We start from the raw sequence: 16,490 nt of genomic DNA on the forward strand, positions 1-16,490 counted from the left end.
TGTGCCTCAGTTGTTTTCATCTTTAAGATGGAGTAGTACTAGAACCAACCTCATAGGTTGATCTTGAAGTGTCCCAGGATGTTAAGTGCTAAGAATAGTGCCTATCACCTAGCAATTGCTATTTTCTCTAAGAACCTTGTAAACAACAAGAAGAAATTATTAAAATCACTGTTAACATTATTAAACAAGAGTAGATAGTATCAAGTTAGTAAGACACACCTGGATCCAGGGTTTAAAGCCAGATTCAATTGAAAGTTTTTCTACACTCCAAGCATTATAAGATCCACCATTGTTTAATCTTGCTAATCTGGGCTCCCAATTAGCTAAATTTAAAGGAAGAAAAAAAGTTTAATCTGAATTGCTAAAAGAAAAAAAAGCAAACCCAGACAATTAGCAACTTCTAGAATGAATTTAGTCCCAGTGAAAAATCAGATCCCTGAAGGACCTTGTGTTGCAATTATGAGACCAGGTAGTTGACAGTGGCCTTGCTACTACGCTAGTCCCTGATGATGAAATCTTGGCTTCAGGTCTATGTTTGGTCAGCTGTCAACCACCAGCCACTGCCTTCCCTGCACACAGGTCATATTTGTCTTTTCTCAGTTATGCTGATTTGACTGCTGTTGAGTGTGCCTGCCTACTTGGAAAACATAAGAGGGAGTTTTCAGAGCACCATGATCCCTTGTAATTGAACTTTTGATCTTGGAAAGGGTTTTGAGGAAGAGTGAAAAACTTAAGAGGAGTTCCTGACACATAGTGGATGATCAACAAAATTTCTTGAATAGATGCACTTGCAAAGGGTCTTATTAAAGGGAACTATACTGTCTATTGGATAAGATCCGGTGACTCTGGTTGGAATATTACATATTATCAAAACCCAGAAAAGATAAATGGTGAGAGCTTTGGAAATGGGCACATGGTCATGAGAGTAAGCCGTCTATTTTCTTGCCAAATCTCTGCAGAGAGCTTGGGCTATCTTTGTAGAGATACCAAGAGTTGCTAGTTTTTGGTCTTATCTGGAAGAGACACTTTGGCAGCAACATACACTATATATGGTGGCAGAGAGAAAGGGGTGCCAACTGTCTTTTAACTTCTGCCATAGTGCTCCTCCCTCTGCCAGGTAGGCACCCTAAATGGAACTGCTTTACTACGTTGTGGTGGAGAAAAATCTGGATAAGGAAACTGATCTGTAGCTTCAGGCAGGCATGCGGTGTTTGGTTTTGTAGGCTGTACTCTGCACAACTGTAGGGTGTGCCATTCACAGACTATAGGTCAGTACTTAACCTAGATGCTGAGAAGCCTTGATCTGTAAATCAGATATCACACCAGTGCTTAGTCCCATTGGCATCTTACATCCTATGAAAAACAGGAAAATGAATATTCATTTTGGAAAATCTATATAACAAAGTCAAAACTCCATGGCTAGAGATTGTACCTCTGATATGTCAGTAATTAGAAATTTTCACCTACCTTGTGTGGGACTGACTTAAATATGTCTGATCATAAAATGCGCTACAAATCTGCACTAGTCAGAGTGATACTTTACTGGAAATGGAAAACAACTGAGATCCAAAAATCCAACTGATTTTTCAACTGATTTCTATCTGCTCTTATTCTAAAACAACCATTTTATAACATTAAGGGCTAATTCTCATGAGACTCTACTCTTAAAAGTTGACCTGAAAGTTACAAGGTTATTGACATTTCAATAAAGGTAGAGAATATCAGTCACTGGGCTACCTGAATGTTGGCACAATGCTTAGTACTCAACAGATGCTGCCTGGCTGGCTGGCTGGGAACTATGTTTCCTGAATATCGAAATGCCAACCTCAGTGCCTATCTCAGTTATTGTTCAATTACCTTTTCCTCTTCTACTCTAAGATCCTGGAGAATTTTTTATATGTACTTTCCCATGGATCACAAATCATGAAAAAGATGCTTAGTTTTGTATTTTGTGTGTTTTTTTAAAACATTGGTTCCCCAACAGGAATGAATGCCTTTGGTTTGACCCATTTGGTTTAAGTTTGATAGATAACTGATGTGTTTGCAGCGCAAACATACCACGGGCCAGAATAAAAGCAGTTGTGGCTACAAATGATATCTCTGCCATGTCAGAGTTCTCAGAGTTGAATATCTCTAATCGTATAGTTGGTAATACCAGTAACAGGTACAATCCCAATAAAAACACCATGTGGCTCTTGGATGATACCTTTGTCTATGATGAGGAATGGCGTTTGCATCCCTGCTCTCTGGTTTTCTCCAACCTCCGTATCTAGAAGCCACCAGCCAGGTTTTGATGCCTTCATTTCTAGGGTTTTAAATGAACCTAAAATAGAGATTGAAGAACAAAATTATACACCCAAACATTAACAAAAAAATATTGTTTGACCGCTATCAATGAATCTAGAAATTTCTGCATCACAAGGGGTTAGAAGAGAACTTACAAGGTGTCCATTTCAACACTTAGGCAGGACTAGAGATGCAATAGCTAAGAACAAAACAAAACAGCAATACCCCACCATACACAGATTACTAAAGATAACCCATTCTAGGACTTTTAAAAGTCGCAACCATCATTAGAAAACTTCACTTATTTAACTATATGTTACAAATTAGCCCATACATAATAGAGCCTCATGGTCCTAAACTATCAATGCAACCTTGAGTGACCTGCCATTGTCCCTTCAAAATACTGTATGTAATTTCTTTTTCTCTCTTCACTTTGTTTTCTTTTTTAATTAAGAACATAAAAATTAAGCATCCTTCCTTTATGTTTTCAAATTTTTAAAAAGTTTACATATATGGGAAAAATTTCAGAAAATGACTGTAAGAAAGAGGTTTCTAAAGCTTATCCATTCTGGTATTTGATATTATTCACTGTGAATTAACCCTTCTTAAATCCTGCTGACTATAATTTGTGACCATTTCCCAGATTGTAAATCAAAATTAATAGCTGATTGGCATCTTCCTCAAACACACTGGAAACAGTCTCCAGCATTCCACTCTCCAACACAGATATTTAGGTCTGAATATTAAGATGAGGCAGTCACTCTCAGCTTCTCAGTCCATTTTGTGGGCTCAAGGCTCATGGAAAGGTTGACTGTTTTGCTAATACTTAGTGGAAGGATAAGGTGTGAGTTAGATCTAATCCCCTCTGTCCCTGATCTTAATAGAGTGGGTCTTTCTAGATTTATTAGTAAGCTACTGTATATTAAAGGAAAAAAAACCTCTTCTCTCCTACCCTTAACCAAACAGGTTCATTTACACTTCTGTTCCTATGTCTGTAGCAGAGTCACACAATTTTCCCACCCAAAGTCCTGTCAAGGAACTAGCCTTCACAAGCAACTCAGACAACATTTGTAGAGAGCAGGCTGCTAATAATGCAAACTGTAGAGCCACCATCCAAGACCTACTTATCAAAATCTCTACTTTGGGATCTGCAATTTAACCAGCTTTCTAAGTTTTTATTTTGTTTAATAAAGCTTGAGACAGTGGCATCTAGCTCTCACATCTCCACCTACACACACAGATAAACAGATAACTCATTGGTGCACAATGAGTTTTGATTGCATTTTGATTATTGTAATTTGCTATAACATTATTAATATTTTGTTCATGAAAATTTTTTAACACCTCTGTTATTTTTAGCTTTTACAATTGTTCAACTCTTTTTTTCTTTAAACAGTCTCATGAATCAGTTCAAGATTATGGTTTCTGGAGAGAGTTACCAACCCCCAAAAATCAAGGTGATAGAGTCAGAAGCAGAATTCAGGAATCCTGAAACTCTAGCAAGTTTTTAATATACCTTTCCAACTGGCAAAGCTTTACCTGCCTGAGCCCTGTGAGATTCTTTTTGTAATGTTGTCCAGACCTGACCTGCATGGCATGTGGCAGTTTGGGAGAAACTGGATTAGACATACCATCTCTTTAAAACCAAGACTTACCCTGTGTGGTTCTGGAAACAATGGGTACACTTGCTGATTTTTAAAAAAATCTGTTTAAAGTTTGGGGATATAGCTTTGCCTAAGATCTATATCAGAATCCTTATTCTAACCACTTAGGAATTAAATACACAGGGAGGGAATGTGGGAGAGAGGAGTTACAGATACTAAGACTGCCTTTTCTTGCCCTGTCTACTAAGGGGCCTCTTTTCCCTTGCCCAGATCTTTACCTGGGAGAAGGGGCCAGGTCCCTAACTGGTGCTGTTGAGTGCCATTCTCCAGCAAGGTCTGGCCATGAAAGTGAACCACGTGAATGTCTCGGGAGCCACCCATGTTCAGCAGGTGCAGCCTCACCCACTCTTGCTCGTACATCATCAGTCCCGGCAAACTGTAGATCAGCCCATTAATGGCTAAAAGGATAGAGATGCAGTCAATTAAAAATCTGTATATGCTGGGTGGGAGGCTGATAAGAAAACTTAGGAGCATCCCACTTGCCGCCCATCGTCTTCACTACTCCATATTCTCAGACCCAACCAGCTGTAAAAAGGGTTTTCTACATGCCATCATATCCACGAGAGTCTGAAACAGAACCAGAAGCTCCTTCTTACCTCACCTGCATCACTTACCAGCAATACAGAAGTGTGGGTGAGCTCCATTTCCAAGCAATTTATCACTTTTTTCCCCAGATTTCACACTTCTGCTCTGTGTTTTACCCATTTATCCTTCCCATCTACAACATACCAATTTTCCCTTGTTACCAAAAAAAAAAAAAAAAAAAAGACTAAGATGTGTGGGTAAACTAACTGGTGGTTAAATGAAAGAGAATAAACAAGGGAATATGCAGCATGCCACCCTAAGGCCTCCTAAATTCAGAGACAGTTCTAGGCTAAATTAGGAAATCAGAGTTTACTTGTTCCCACAAGTCATAGCAATTTGTGTTTATTCTGTCGTTGGCTCTTTCCCATCTTAGATGTCCATGGTTTACAGGCTTTTTCTACTGCCCCCTTAGTGAAATATGGTTTTTAAAAAACACCTGGTAAACTTGATCATCTATTAAAAAATGTTTAATTATACTGCTTAGTGCTCCTGAGCATTTAACTGGGTGCATTATTTTTTCTTAAGTTAAGGCAGTGCTGTGGGATTTCAGGAGCAAGGCAAGTGAAATTTTGGAGACATAGAAGGAGGATCATTTTGATACTCTTAAAATTACACCAGGTAAGGGAATACCTATCTACCTACTCTTAACACCACCCTCATCCCCTCATTTTACTTTCTGTTTGACATAGATTTCATAAAAATGAAAGAAATCTCAAGTGATTATTAGGTCAGCATTGCTAAACAATCGCATCAGGATATGGAAGTGATGACTCTCAAAATGGAAGGTACCCAGTAAACATTTGATAAATTGAGATGAATGATATAATTCACTCATTTACTCATTAATTCAACACATCTTCACTGAACACATACTGCAAAGGCCAGACACTGAGCTGGGTACTCAGGTGGTTTGCTTACCAAATATTCTGTAAATACTACACCCAGGGAATTACCAAATTACATAGAATTAGACTACAGTATATTTACTGCTATACCAAACACATTATACTCTTTCTTTGAGGAATCAGGATTCAGGGACTTGAGGGCACTCAGCAAGTAAAGGGCACAGCCAAGAGACAAGCTTGTCTGATTCTGTAGCCTGTGCTTTTCTACTAAGTTGAGAGAGGTTTTCTGAAGGGTATGTTTCCCACTCCTGAGACCAAGCACACTGGTCTGGGAAGCCTAGAGACAGTAGGGAAGGAGAAAAGAAAGCTCTGCTTGTAGTCTATTGTTAGGCTGTCTTTCAATTGTTTCTACTCTACATTGCTTAATAGAATCTTTTTAACCTCCATCCTTAGTGGCTGAGTTTTGGGGTCAGATCATAAATCATATGGAGTGTATTCCTCTACCCCAAAGTATTTTTACAGTGATAGCAGGTTATTATATACACTGATTGATATTTAATGAGGGAAATTAGTTTTTTTAAAGGGTAGCTTGAGAGTATGAATAGCGTGGGGGAAGGAGAAGAGACCTTCTTAGTGCTGATGGTTGGCTGGAGGTGGAGCTGGCACTGAATTGGATATTGTATTTAATAATAAAACAGTCTGTTTTGTTTTAAAGCAATAGCAGCCATGTCCTTCCCTATTACACTGAGTGGCTGACCCTTTATCAGAAGCACAGATCTTCCCAGATCAGAAATCTCAGAGCAATCACCTCCTTTTCCCAAACTCTGAAAACAGTGCTTAATACTCCTTGTTTGTGTTTTTTCCCCCTAATTCCTGACTCATTCTCTTTGCTCTCCTACAAAAACTAAAATTCTGCATTTCTCTAAAACCTTTGGTAATTCAGTTGCCAATTTACAGGCCAAATTTCTGAATGGACACCCAAATGCTCTTTTGCCATTATCCTTCCATGACTTGGCTACCCAGTTTTCTATCTTGTTTTGTTCTCATATGCTTTGGCTGCTACCTAGGAGCTGCTGAGAGTTAGAACTGTAGAGTCATTCTTAAAATAGAAAACAGATACTCGTGTGGACATTCTTCTTTATAAACAGCAGAGTGCAGCACTTGCTCCTTGAGAGATGGAGAAATAGGTTTAGGGAGTAGATGTGACACAAGCAGTTGAGTGCCTGCCCCCCACATAGGAGGCCCTGGGTTCGGTTTCCAGTGCCTCCTGAAAAAACAAAAACAAACAAGCAAAACAAATGAAAAAACCAATTCAGGGACGCCAACGTGGATCAGTGGCTGAGTGCCAGCTTCCCACATATGAAGCCCCAGATTCAATCCCTGGCTCCCTGTTACCTCGAAGAAACAAAACAAAAACGTGTGTTAACTTAAAAAATGCAGAATAATAATAACCCTTTTTAATATATGCTACCAACTTAAGCATACTGGTGGATTTTTGCTTTGTTTTGTTTCAAAGCTTCTTTGCTATCCTTCACCTGCAGCATCACCTGCCAGGTTACAGCAGCCCTCTGAGGGGTTTAAGGAGCTGGTTTTAGTTGTAGCTCCTGGTTGCTCAGAAGCATCTCATGCCTAATCTTGTGAAGACTTAAGGGCTGGAATACCTGTGACCTATTCTGCTTTAATTCAGAGATTAGATCAAAGTCAGAGGGAAAATACCATAAAACTCATGGGACTTTTTTACTTCTGAGGAGGCACGTGTCCAAGACTTTTTGGGTTTCCTTTTATAGTACCAGCTCTTCTTTTCATCAAAAATCATAAAGAGTAAGACAAATTCTCTCATGTCCACAGGCATGTTGCTCTCCTTATTAAGTGTTCCTTTTCGGCAGATAAGAAGGGGACCTATCAAGCCCGTATGGATATCTTTTTCCTGGAAGACAGAAAAGCAAATTTCTTAGACTTTTCTCTGCTCTTCAGACAATCACTGATCATATAGAAAAGGAACCCTTCTTAAGGGCTCTGAATTAGAAGACTATAAATGAATAGCTAATAACCCTGGATATTTATCATCTAATTTTGTCACATTCATACTCCCTTCCTGATTATCTTTATCCCAACTTGGAAGTAGTGATGATGATGATGATAATGATAATGATATAATGGCTATATATTGAGCATCTATTACTATATTAAATGCTTTGCCTATAGTATTACATTTAATCCTGACAACAATCCTGTATGAAAAATATAAATTCATTCATTGAAAAAATATTTACCAAATGCCTATGTGCTATGTATTGTTTTCTCTTTTTAACTGAGAAGACTGAGGCTGAGAAAAGTAATTTTCCTAGGGTGACACAGTAAGTGCCAGGGCTGGAATTTAAATTTAAGTCTCTGTTCTTTCCACTGTGCCTGAAATGAGTGAATCTCGACTTTGTAGTTCTTTCATAAAGAAAGCAAACATGGAAGCTCATACTCGTTAAAAGAAATTGCAAACAATTATCTTCAGTAAAAGTAGTCACTCTAACTTGGGGCCAACCATTTAACTAATCCTCCCTCCTCTCCACTGAACAAAAGTTTTTCTCTTTCTGTCATTTGAAGAGCTGCACGGTGAGTCAGTAGTGTGTTGACCATAATTCTTACATATTCCTCATGAAAAGCAAGACCTCAGACATTTAACAAGAAATGGCCCTGACCCTGCTACTTAGCAGACTAGGTTATAAGGTCAAAGGAATGACAGAAACTTTTAATAAAGGTACCTACCGGGTTCACAGCCGAGTAGTAGGCCCAAGCCCTACATGCTGAGCCAGGATCTTCTGGTGCTGACCGCTCAGTGGCGTGCCATACATATGTATAGCTGCTGTTTGGCTGAACAGCATTATCTTCCTTAAACCATTCAGGAGAGTCATCTTCGTAAGTCTTTCCCTCTGATGATTTTTCATAGGAAAGTCCATGGGCATGAAGTGAATATGGTCTGGGTGCCAAGTTTTTAAAACGAACCTAGATAAAGGAATGATCCACAAATGCACTTATGCTTAACAAAAATATAAATAAAAAATATCATCATTGTAGGCCGAAGTGGATGGTCATTAAACCAGAGCTAATATATATTGAGTACTAACAATTGCAAAGTACCTTCTATATATATATTATTTCATTTAATTTTTCCAACCATCCTATGAGATCGGGCCTTAATAGTTGACCCAGAAATACCAAAACATGTTTGTTCTTAGGCTCAAGGCTAAAATACTGACATTATTTACAAATGAAATGATAGTGATAGGAGCTGGAGTTTCAAAAATGATTGAGGCTTTGTCCTTGCTCTCTGTATGCATCCCAGTTACTGGAATAGAGACACATGCAAATGTGTATTCAAGATCCAAATATGTACACAACAGTTGCAATAAACAAAGTATGAATGGTGTCATATGGGAATGCCTGGGAGGACCCATGTGTTTGAATGTTAAGGGGAGGTTTGGGGGAAATTAGAGTTTCTCAGGGGAAATAGAATTTGAATTGGGCTTTGAAGAATGAAGAGGAGCTCAGCAGAGAAGGAAAGAGTAGAAAGGCATTTCAGTCTCTTGCAAAAGTAGGAACAGGCCTGTGGGGGAGGGGCATGTAAAGGAAGTTTTGGAGATAACAAAGATCTGTACCTGGACTGTAGAATGCACAGGGACAAGATGGGACCTGGAAAAGGAAGTTGTGACCAGTTGGGGAGGGCTTTGAATACCCCATGGGGGAGTCTCTGAGAGCTTCCAGCCATAGTAAGATCCAAGAAGGAAACTCCTCCTAGCCCTCTCTTCTCTATAGTTGCTGATGCTTAAAAATTCCCTCATCAGAAGAGACAAGATTATTGCTTCCATATATTTACATTGCATTTAGTATAATTAAATGCATATATATTAATTACATTGATACTTACCTATCTGCATATTTAAAAAGAGCAAATATTCACAGAAAATTCTGGTGAATGCTTCAATAGGTATAATAAATTATGTTTTTGGTCTAGAATACTTTAGATTCAGGGCCCTTTCCTATCTTTTTGTAAGTGAGAGGTTAGAGAGGATGAGGGAAATAAACTGTGCCATGAAAGCTAATTGCAGGCCTGGAATAGGATACAGGATTTTGAAGGAAATGACCCATATTGGGAACATACTTAGGAAACTTACATTTGGAGGTGGTGGTATTATTTTTACCCAAAGGCATGGAGACACCTTTATTTCCCTAATTTTCTAATTTTCTTTAAATTCATTTTCTTTTAAGAAAACGCCAGGAGATATTTCTAAATTACTACTAATACTATGATTACTACCACCACCACTATCCAAAATGAAATCCAAATGAATTGCTCCTGAATAGATTAAATTTTCTGTATTAGTTTTAAGCAACTTAGCTTTATATAGCTATTACAGTGTAATTTCCTCCAGATTATATAATTTGCAGAGCTACTTTTTTATTGTGAGGTCATTATTTTTGCCTTGAAGATTGTCAAGTTGCTTGGAGAGAAGTCTTTGAAAAGAAACATAATTATTGGTTAATTCTGGAAAATAAATAAATCAGCTATAGCTCTCTTGCTACCTTCACTTTTGCAACCCTCCCATGTTTGTGGAAATACCTCTGATGATCTTTTTTTGTTTAATGTATTTTTTAAATTTATTTCTCCCTTTTTCTGCTCTTTGTGCATTGTGTGCTATCTGTGTCTGCTCTTCTTCTTTTAAGGAGGCACTGGGAACCAAAACTGGGACCTCCTATGTGGGAGGGAGGCGCCCAATCACTTGAGCCATATCTGTTCCCTGTTCCTTGTTGTATCTTTCATTGTGTCTCCTCACTGTGTCATCTTGCCACATCAGCTCTTTGTCTTGCTTGTCTTCTTTAGGAGGCATTGGGAACCAAACCCAGACCTCCCATGTGGTAGGTGGGTGCCCAACTGCTTGAGCCACATCCACTTCCCTCTGATGCTCTTAACAATGATCGAAAGATGACTTACTTGGATCACATCACCCACTTCAGCTCTGATAACAGGACCAACAATCCCAAGATGCTCTTCATATTCTCCCCGTGGATCATGTTTGGTAAACGTGCTATCCAGGTACTTTCGGAAAACTACTTTCTTATATACGGTGCCCTCTGGAGCATTATCTGTGTCTTCATTATCCATTTCGCTGAAAGAATAAGGGTATTATTTGTTTAAAAGAGGAAACTAAAGACTGTTCAAAGAACTTAGGAAATTGTCTTTGTTACTGAAAGTAGTATCTAGCACAGAGAAAGTCTTTCATAAATACTTGATGAACAAATGAATGAATAAAAACACAAGCCATTGAAAATCTTTCAGCTCCTGGCTCAAATACCATTTCTTAGGTAAGTCCTACTATGACAGATTAGGTCAAGTCTCTCTGCTTCACTCTTTGCATTTCTATAGTATTACTATTAATAGTAATATTATAGTACTAAATTCCTATAGTATTTGTATAATATATATAGAAAATTGCATATAGTTTATTTGTGAGATTATTTATTAATGTCTGCCTCCACAACTAAGTGTAAACCCATGAGGTCACAATTTTATTTCCCAGTGCCTATCACCTTATCTGGCACAAAGTAGGCACTTAATAAATTTTTCTAAATTCATAAATGAGTGAACAAATATATACTGATATGTATATATTCACATATATTCACATAGCAAATTTTAATATTAAAGGCAGGCAAAACCAAGCAAGGGGACAGTTCTAGGGCTTGGGGATGTCAGGCTGAGAAAGTGGTTAGTTGACTTTGAAGTTACTTCTGCGCAGGTCACTGGAAGGATGGGTGTTTTGTTCTCTGAAAGTAGCCATTCTCCTTGCATTTGCTTTTGCTAAAGCACATTATTAGCTCACCAGCTCAATCTGGGGCCAAAACACATCAAACTTTCCAGTGACCCTCCGAGTTCCCAAGCTTGTGGAAACAGCCTGAAATTCCATCCACCAATCTTTAGCCCATAGTATTTGCTATGTACTGTGAACCATCATCAAAGAATCCCATTCTTCCTTTCTCTGATCTTTCTACCTTAATATCTCCATCCTTCTAGACTCTGGACACAGCACACATTCTCACAGAATAGACACGGATGGGTGAAACATCTTTGATTGCCATAAAAGTTGGTTGCAGGTCTGGAATGGGATATGGGATTTTGAAAAGACTGGTTTCATTCCTTTCCACTCACGAGAGACTTTAAATCCTTCCTCCTCAGGACCTTGCTTAGAAAGCCCCAGATAAACTAGTCATTTTCATAGAATAATGACTGCTGCATTTGCATACAAAGTCATGGTAGAAAATGGATGTCATGTTTGAAAACAAAAGAACTGCTAATGTGGAAATATCAGACATCAGATTAGTGAAATGATTTGAATGTCATGCCATGCATTGTGTTTGCTTACTCTTTAACACGTTGGTTTTTAATTTCTTCGTATAATAGTTTGCTTTTGTAAAAGCTGTGAGCTAAGTTTAGATAGTTAAGCATGGTCACCATTGCATATCCCTGAGAATCTATAGTTGATTAAGCCTTGCTCCTCATCACCATCTCTGCTCTTTCTCTCTGTCTTCATCCAAGAATATAGAGTCCAACCCATTGTGGCTCTTCACCCCTAAGCAAAATTGAATTGAAAGTGATCTTTTAAAAATGTATATGGATCCCTTAGAAATTCTCTGTTGTCAGTCAGGTCATTTACAAAATTCTATCAATTCTTTCAAGTGTTATGGTGTGAATGGATAAGCTAGTGACAGGAACCCTAAAATATTAGAGCTAGGGAGGATCTTGGGGTTATTTGGTGTTAACTCCTTCATTTAAAAGATGAAAATAACCAAGGTGCAGGAAAGAAACTGACATATTCCAGTCAGTTAGGAATGGCTTCAAGCTTTTGAAGGTTTCTCTTTGCACTTCAGATAAACACCAAAATCCTTCCCATCACATACAAAGCCTAGTGGGATCTAGTCATTGCCAAACTAGCCAAATCCTTTCTTCATATACATCCTCTTCTATAAGCTTCGGCCACATAGGTCTTTGACCTTAGGGCTTCATCCTACCAGTGATCATGCTGTTCTTTCTGTCTGGAATGCTCTCTCACTCCATCTCCTGCCTAATTCAATCCTACCACATCTTCTGATCTCAGCTCAAATGTCACTTCCTCGGGGTCAGATATCCAAATCACCATATTATCATGGATCTACCTTTCCTCAGTGGCATTTGTCATGATTATATTTTAACACTTATTTATGCAAACATTTGATTAATATCTACCTACTACATTCTCTTCTATTGTCTCAGCACTTAGCATAATACCTTGAAGAGAGTAAATACTCATTAAAGAATTGCTGAATGATTTTATTATCCAAATTATAACTCAAGCTTAAATCAAAACAAATCATTTTCTAATGACTGCCTCAGTTAAGGGTATAAACTCACTTTTTATTTCTAACCTAGTTTATGTCCAATGCTTCTGCCACTAAACATCACCAAGATGCTATATACTTTACACTGACCACTAAAACAAGGTAAAATTTATTTTGGTGAAAAAGGAGCTTTCTACTTCACAACTTTAGGTTTGAAGCCAACTTCAATTAAAGTTTACTGATTAACATGTAGTCATGGACAGCTTGGCTCTGCAATGGAGTAAGAAGAGGGAGTAGGAAAGTGTGTGGTGAGGGAAAAGAAGAGAGAGGTGCCTTATTTAACTACAGGATGTCATAGTCATCTAACAGTAATTGTTCTTATATTGTCCAAGTGCCCTCTAAAGGAGAGAAGCTAATCTTGGAATCGACAAAGAAAATAGTATAGGCAAAATTGTAACAAGGGGACCAAACATGACACTTAGCCAAATTTTCCCAGAATTAGCTCCCTGGACTATTGTAAATACTTTTTTTCAGAAGTGATAGAAAAATGAGAACATAAAAGGATAAAACCAGCCAAACCTTTTTGAAAATTTTGAATAATCCCAGGATATTTCTTCAGCAGCAATGTAATAATATTTTCTGTTTCCACTGTTGCTTCGGAGGTACCATGCTGCAATGTGGTCAGGGTCTCTGGAGTATTTGATGTTTGTCCTAGTATCAGTTTGGTAGGGATTATCATAGGCCACATAATCAATTTCAACAGATTCTTCTTCTTTGCTCTGGACCTCCTCCTTTGGTGTAATCTCAATGTCATCTCCATTATATCCAGTGAGACCTATTACAACCTGTGGATTAAAATGCCCTGGTTTAAAAGTATCATTGAGTGTAGGAGTTAGTGAAGAAGAAGGCATCTGACCAAGGTCTGGTGAAAGAAAAGTGTGACTAAGTTCTGGAAGAGGCAGTGACTGACTAGTTTCAGAAGGATAGGATGTCTGATTGAGGTTTGGAGGTGGTAGTGTCTGCCTGAGATCAGGAGGAAAGGTTGCCCGCCTGAGGTCTGGAGAGAGAGTCATCTGCCTGTGGTCTGGGGAATTGTTTGTCTGACTGAATTCTGAAGAGAGGGTCTGACTTTGGTGTGGGTAAAGGGTTATCTGGCTGAGTTCTGGGGAGAGAGCCACTTGGCTGGGTTCTGGGGAGAGAGTCATCTGGCTGAGGTCTGGGGAGAGGGTCGTCTGGCTGAGATCTGGGGAGAGAGCCATCTGGCTGAGGTCTGGGAAGATGGTTGGCTGTCTGACTTCAAGTTCCAAGGAAGGGATTGTTTGACTAATGTCAGTAGGGAAGGGCTGGTGACTTAGATCATAGTCAGGCATCTGGTTGTGCTCTGGAGGAGATGATCTGTGACTGGGGTCTGTGGTAGAGTACATTTGACCAGGGTCTTGAATAGGGAATGTTTGATAATGTTCCTTGGGGGGCATTGCTTGATAAAGATCTGGAGGGATGCTTGTCTGACTAATGTCATTTTTGTTTTGATTATGGTCAATAAGTGAGTCTATCTGACCAAGATTCACAGAAGGGACTGTCTGATTGAGGTTCGTGGGAAGAGATGTTTCATTGGACTTTTGGAGTAACAAGGAATGATCAAGTTTCCTGTCTGAAAATGTGGTGGAGGACTCTCCTCTCAGAGAGTGGAAGCCCCCAGGAGACACTGGAATATGGTGTGTACGCTTCTGTTCCTTTTTCCTTTTCCGTGTCTTAATGAATAAGGTTTTCAAGTCACCATTTTCTCCAAACTTCCTTACTTGTGGAAATTTCTGTTTAACTCCAGAAAACTTTGGATGGCCACTCTGTTCTCCATGCTTGTTTGTAAGGGGGTTAATTTCTTCCCAAGCCCTTGAGGCATTCTGGGAGTTGTTCAACAGTTTATTATCAGTCATGTCCTCATTAGTTTCCTGGATAATTTCATAGCTACCTTTCTCAGAAACCAAATGCCATTTCCCATTCAAAATCTTAAATGGATTCTTCTGCCTTAAGAGTAACAGATCACTAGGAGTGTCCTCCCAGGGCCTCATTCTGGAAGAAGAAATGTTGTCTTTGCTTAAATGTCTTCCAGTCTTATGTGCTGGTATTTCCTTCTGGGGAAACTTGTGTTTTGCTGCTTGGTGTCTTCCTGCCTTGGATCCCTTATGGTTATTGTGTTCTTTACTTTTGAATCCTTTTGCACCAAGATGAAGTAAACTTATCCCTGTAACATCAGGCTGCAGAGGCTCCTCTATTGGGTCTTCAGAATAAGAGGTGGAATATTCTGTTGTGGAGGGATTGAGAGATGAATTCTTTCCTAAGCCAGTAGAGTGTCCCAGGAAGGGACCAGCTATTGTGGTTCCTGGGTGAGGAAGAGTTTTCTGAGGCCCAAAGAGGTCACTACCAATGTGTCTACTCATGTTAACTGGGGAAGAAGGATTTGAACCAACAGCTCCATCTGTACTTGGGTGAATGAATTCAGAGTTGTTCTCCAAAGCAAGAGCAGTGAGATTGAACTCATCTTTTTCCTGATTCATTGATGAATTACTGAATGACCTAATTCCTAATAATGAAGCCAGTGTATCTTGGTAATCACTATCTGTATCATCCATTTCACTTTTGTCTTCTGAAGAATCATGCATTTTCCTAGTATCCATGGTTGAAGATGTTTTGTGTTCATATATAATCTGATAGGAATCTTCATCATCATAATCCCGGATACATTTAACATCCCTGAATCTCAGCCTTAGGTTTTGGCTTCTTGGACTGGAACGTATGGTAGTCAACATCCAAGTACCTACAGAAGAGAAACAGAAGAAAAAACGGAAAGTCTATAAAGAGATATAAAAACTCTAGGGAATATTGTGGCAGATAATTTCTATTGAAATCCAGGCAGGGAAACTCAGGCGTGCTTGTGGGCCACCGCTGGTCTATGAACAGTTGGTTACTGCTTTGCAATGATATAAGGGTAGAAACTGAAGTAGAATGTTTAGGAAACTTCAGCAATTTAACATTGTCATGGCATCCAAGCTTGTGATCTACACACTCATCTTTTTTAACAGAATATAGACCAAAAGTATTCATCTGTGGTGATTTGGGAGGAAAATAAAAGGTCTTTCAGCACTTTTACTTAAGTAAGGGATGAATCAAGAACAGAATCAACTTTGAATATTATAAACATCTTGTTTGCTGCACACTAGACGTTTGAGAATTAGAGTTGGGAAGGTGACAAGGTCTACCTCCACAAATGAACATTTCTATATTTCTAAATATTGTACTTTCATGGTGCTTAGCTTTTCCATCATTAACTCCTTTAGGCAAAAAGTAATTCAGGTGGGCCAAAGGTAATTTTGAATCTCTGTGAAATGGTATGGATATGTTGGCATACTAAAGATTTCCTGGAAAGTGTCTAATAGTTACCCCTTATTGAGTGTTTACTGAGTGTTAGGCACTTTGTGCAGATTACAATTAAGGGTCAAAGCAGCTCTCTAAGGTGTTAGTCTCTGTTCTCCAATGAAGAAACTGAGGCTCAGTGAAGTCAGGTAACTTGTACAATATCCACAGGTATCAGTATCAGATCAGGATTTGAACCCAGGTCTAATGGACTTTAAAGCTCACATGCTTTCCAGACACTGTGTTGTCTTTAAGGTCCAGTCTCTGAGTCACTATATCTGCTGATTGTTCACTCTGGGGTGAGATGGTCATCTTAAAAAATTGAAAAGGACAT

At 38.8% G+C, this 16,490-nt stretch overlaps 1 protein-coding gene across 2 annotated transcripts in view; it reads right to left on the reverse strand.

Moving 5' to 3' along the window:
- The window catches only part of F5 (coagulation factor V), an 82,868-nt gene that overhangs the window by 20,167 nt on the left and 46,211 nt on the right, over positions 1 to 16,490 (reverse strand). The window contains exons 13-21 of one of the 2 annotated variants that reach the window (XM_071207566.1): positions 14,545 to 15,560; positions 13,325 to 13,590; positions 10,365 to 10,539; positions 8,141 to 8,377; positions 7,097 to 7,307; positions 4,169 to 4,348; positions 2,207 to 2,323; positions 1,282 to 1,353; positions 220 to 323 (exon numbers count right to left, since the gene is read on the reverse strand). In XM_071207566.1, coding sequence (XP_071063667.1) covers positions 220 to 323; positions 1,282 to 1,353; positions 2,207 to 2,323; positions 4,169 to 4,348; positions 7,097 to 7,307; positions 8,141 to 8,377; positions 10,365 to 10,539; positions 13,325 to 13,590; positions 14,545 to 15,560 — 2,378 coding nt within the window. Of the gene's footprint in view, positions 1 to 219; positions 324 to 1,281; positions 1,354 to 2,206; positions 2,324 to 4,168; positions 4,349 to 7,096; positions 7,308 to 8,140; positions 8,378 to 10,364; positions 10,540 to 13,324; positions 15,561 to 16,490 lie in introns of both variants that reach the window. The other variant, XM_004464170.3, reaches the window with a different exon arrangement.

Source organism: Dasypus novemcinctus, chromosome 13 (assembly GCF_030445035.2).
Source record: "Dasypus novemcinctus isolate mDasNov1 chromosome 13, mDasNov1.1.hap2, whole genome shotgun sequence".
In the NCBI taxonomy this organism is placed as follows: Eukaryota; Metazoa; Chordata; class Mammalia; order Cingulata; family Dasypodidae; genus Dasypus; species Dasypus novemcinctus.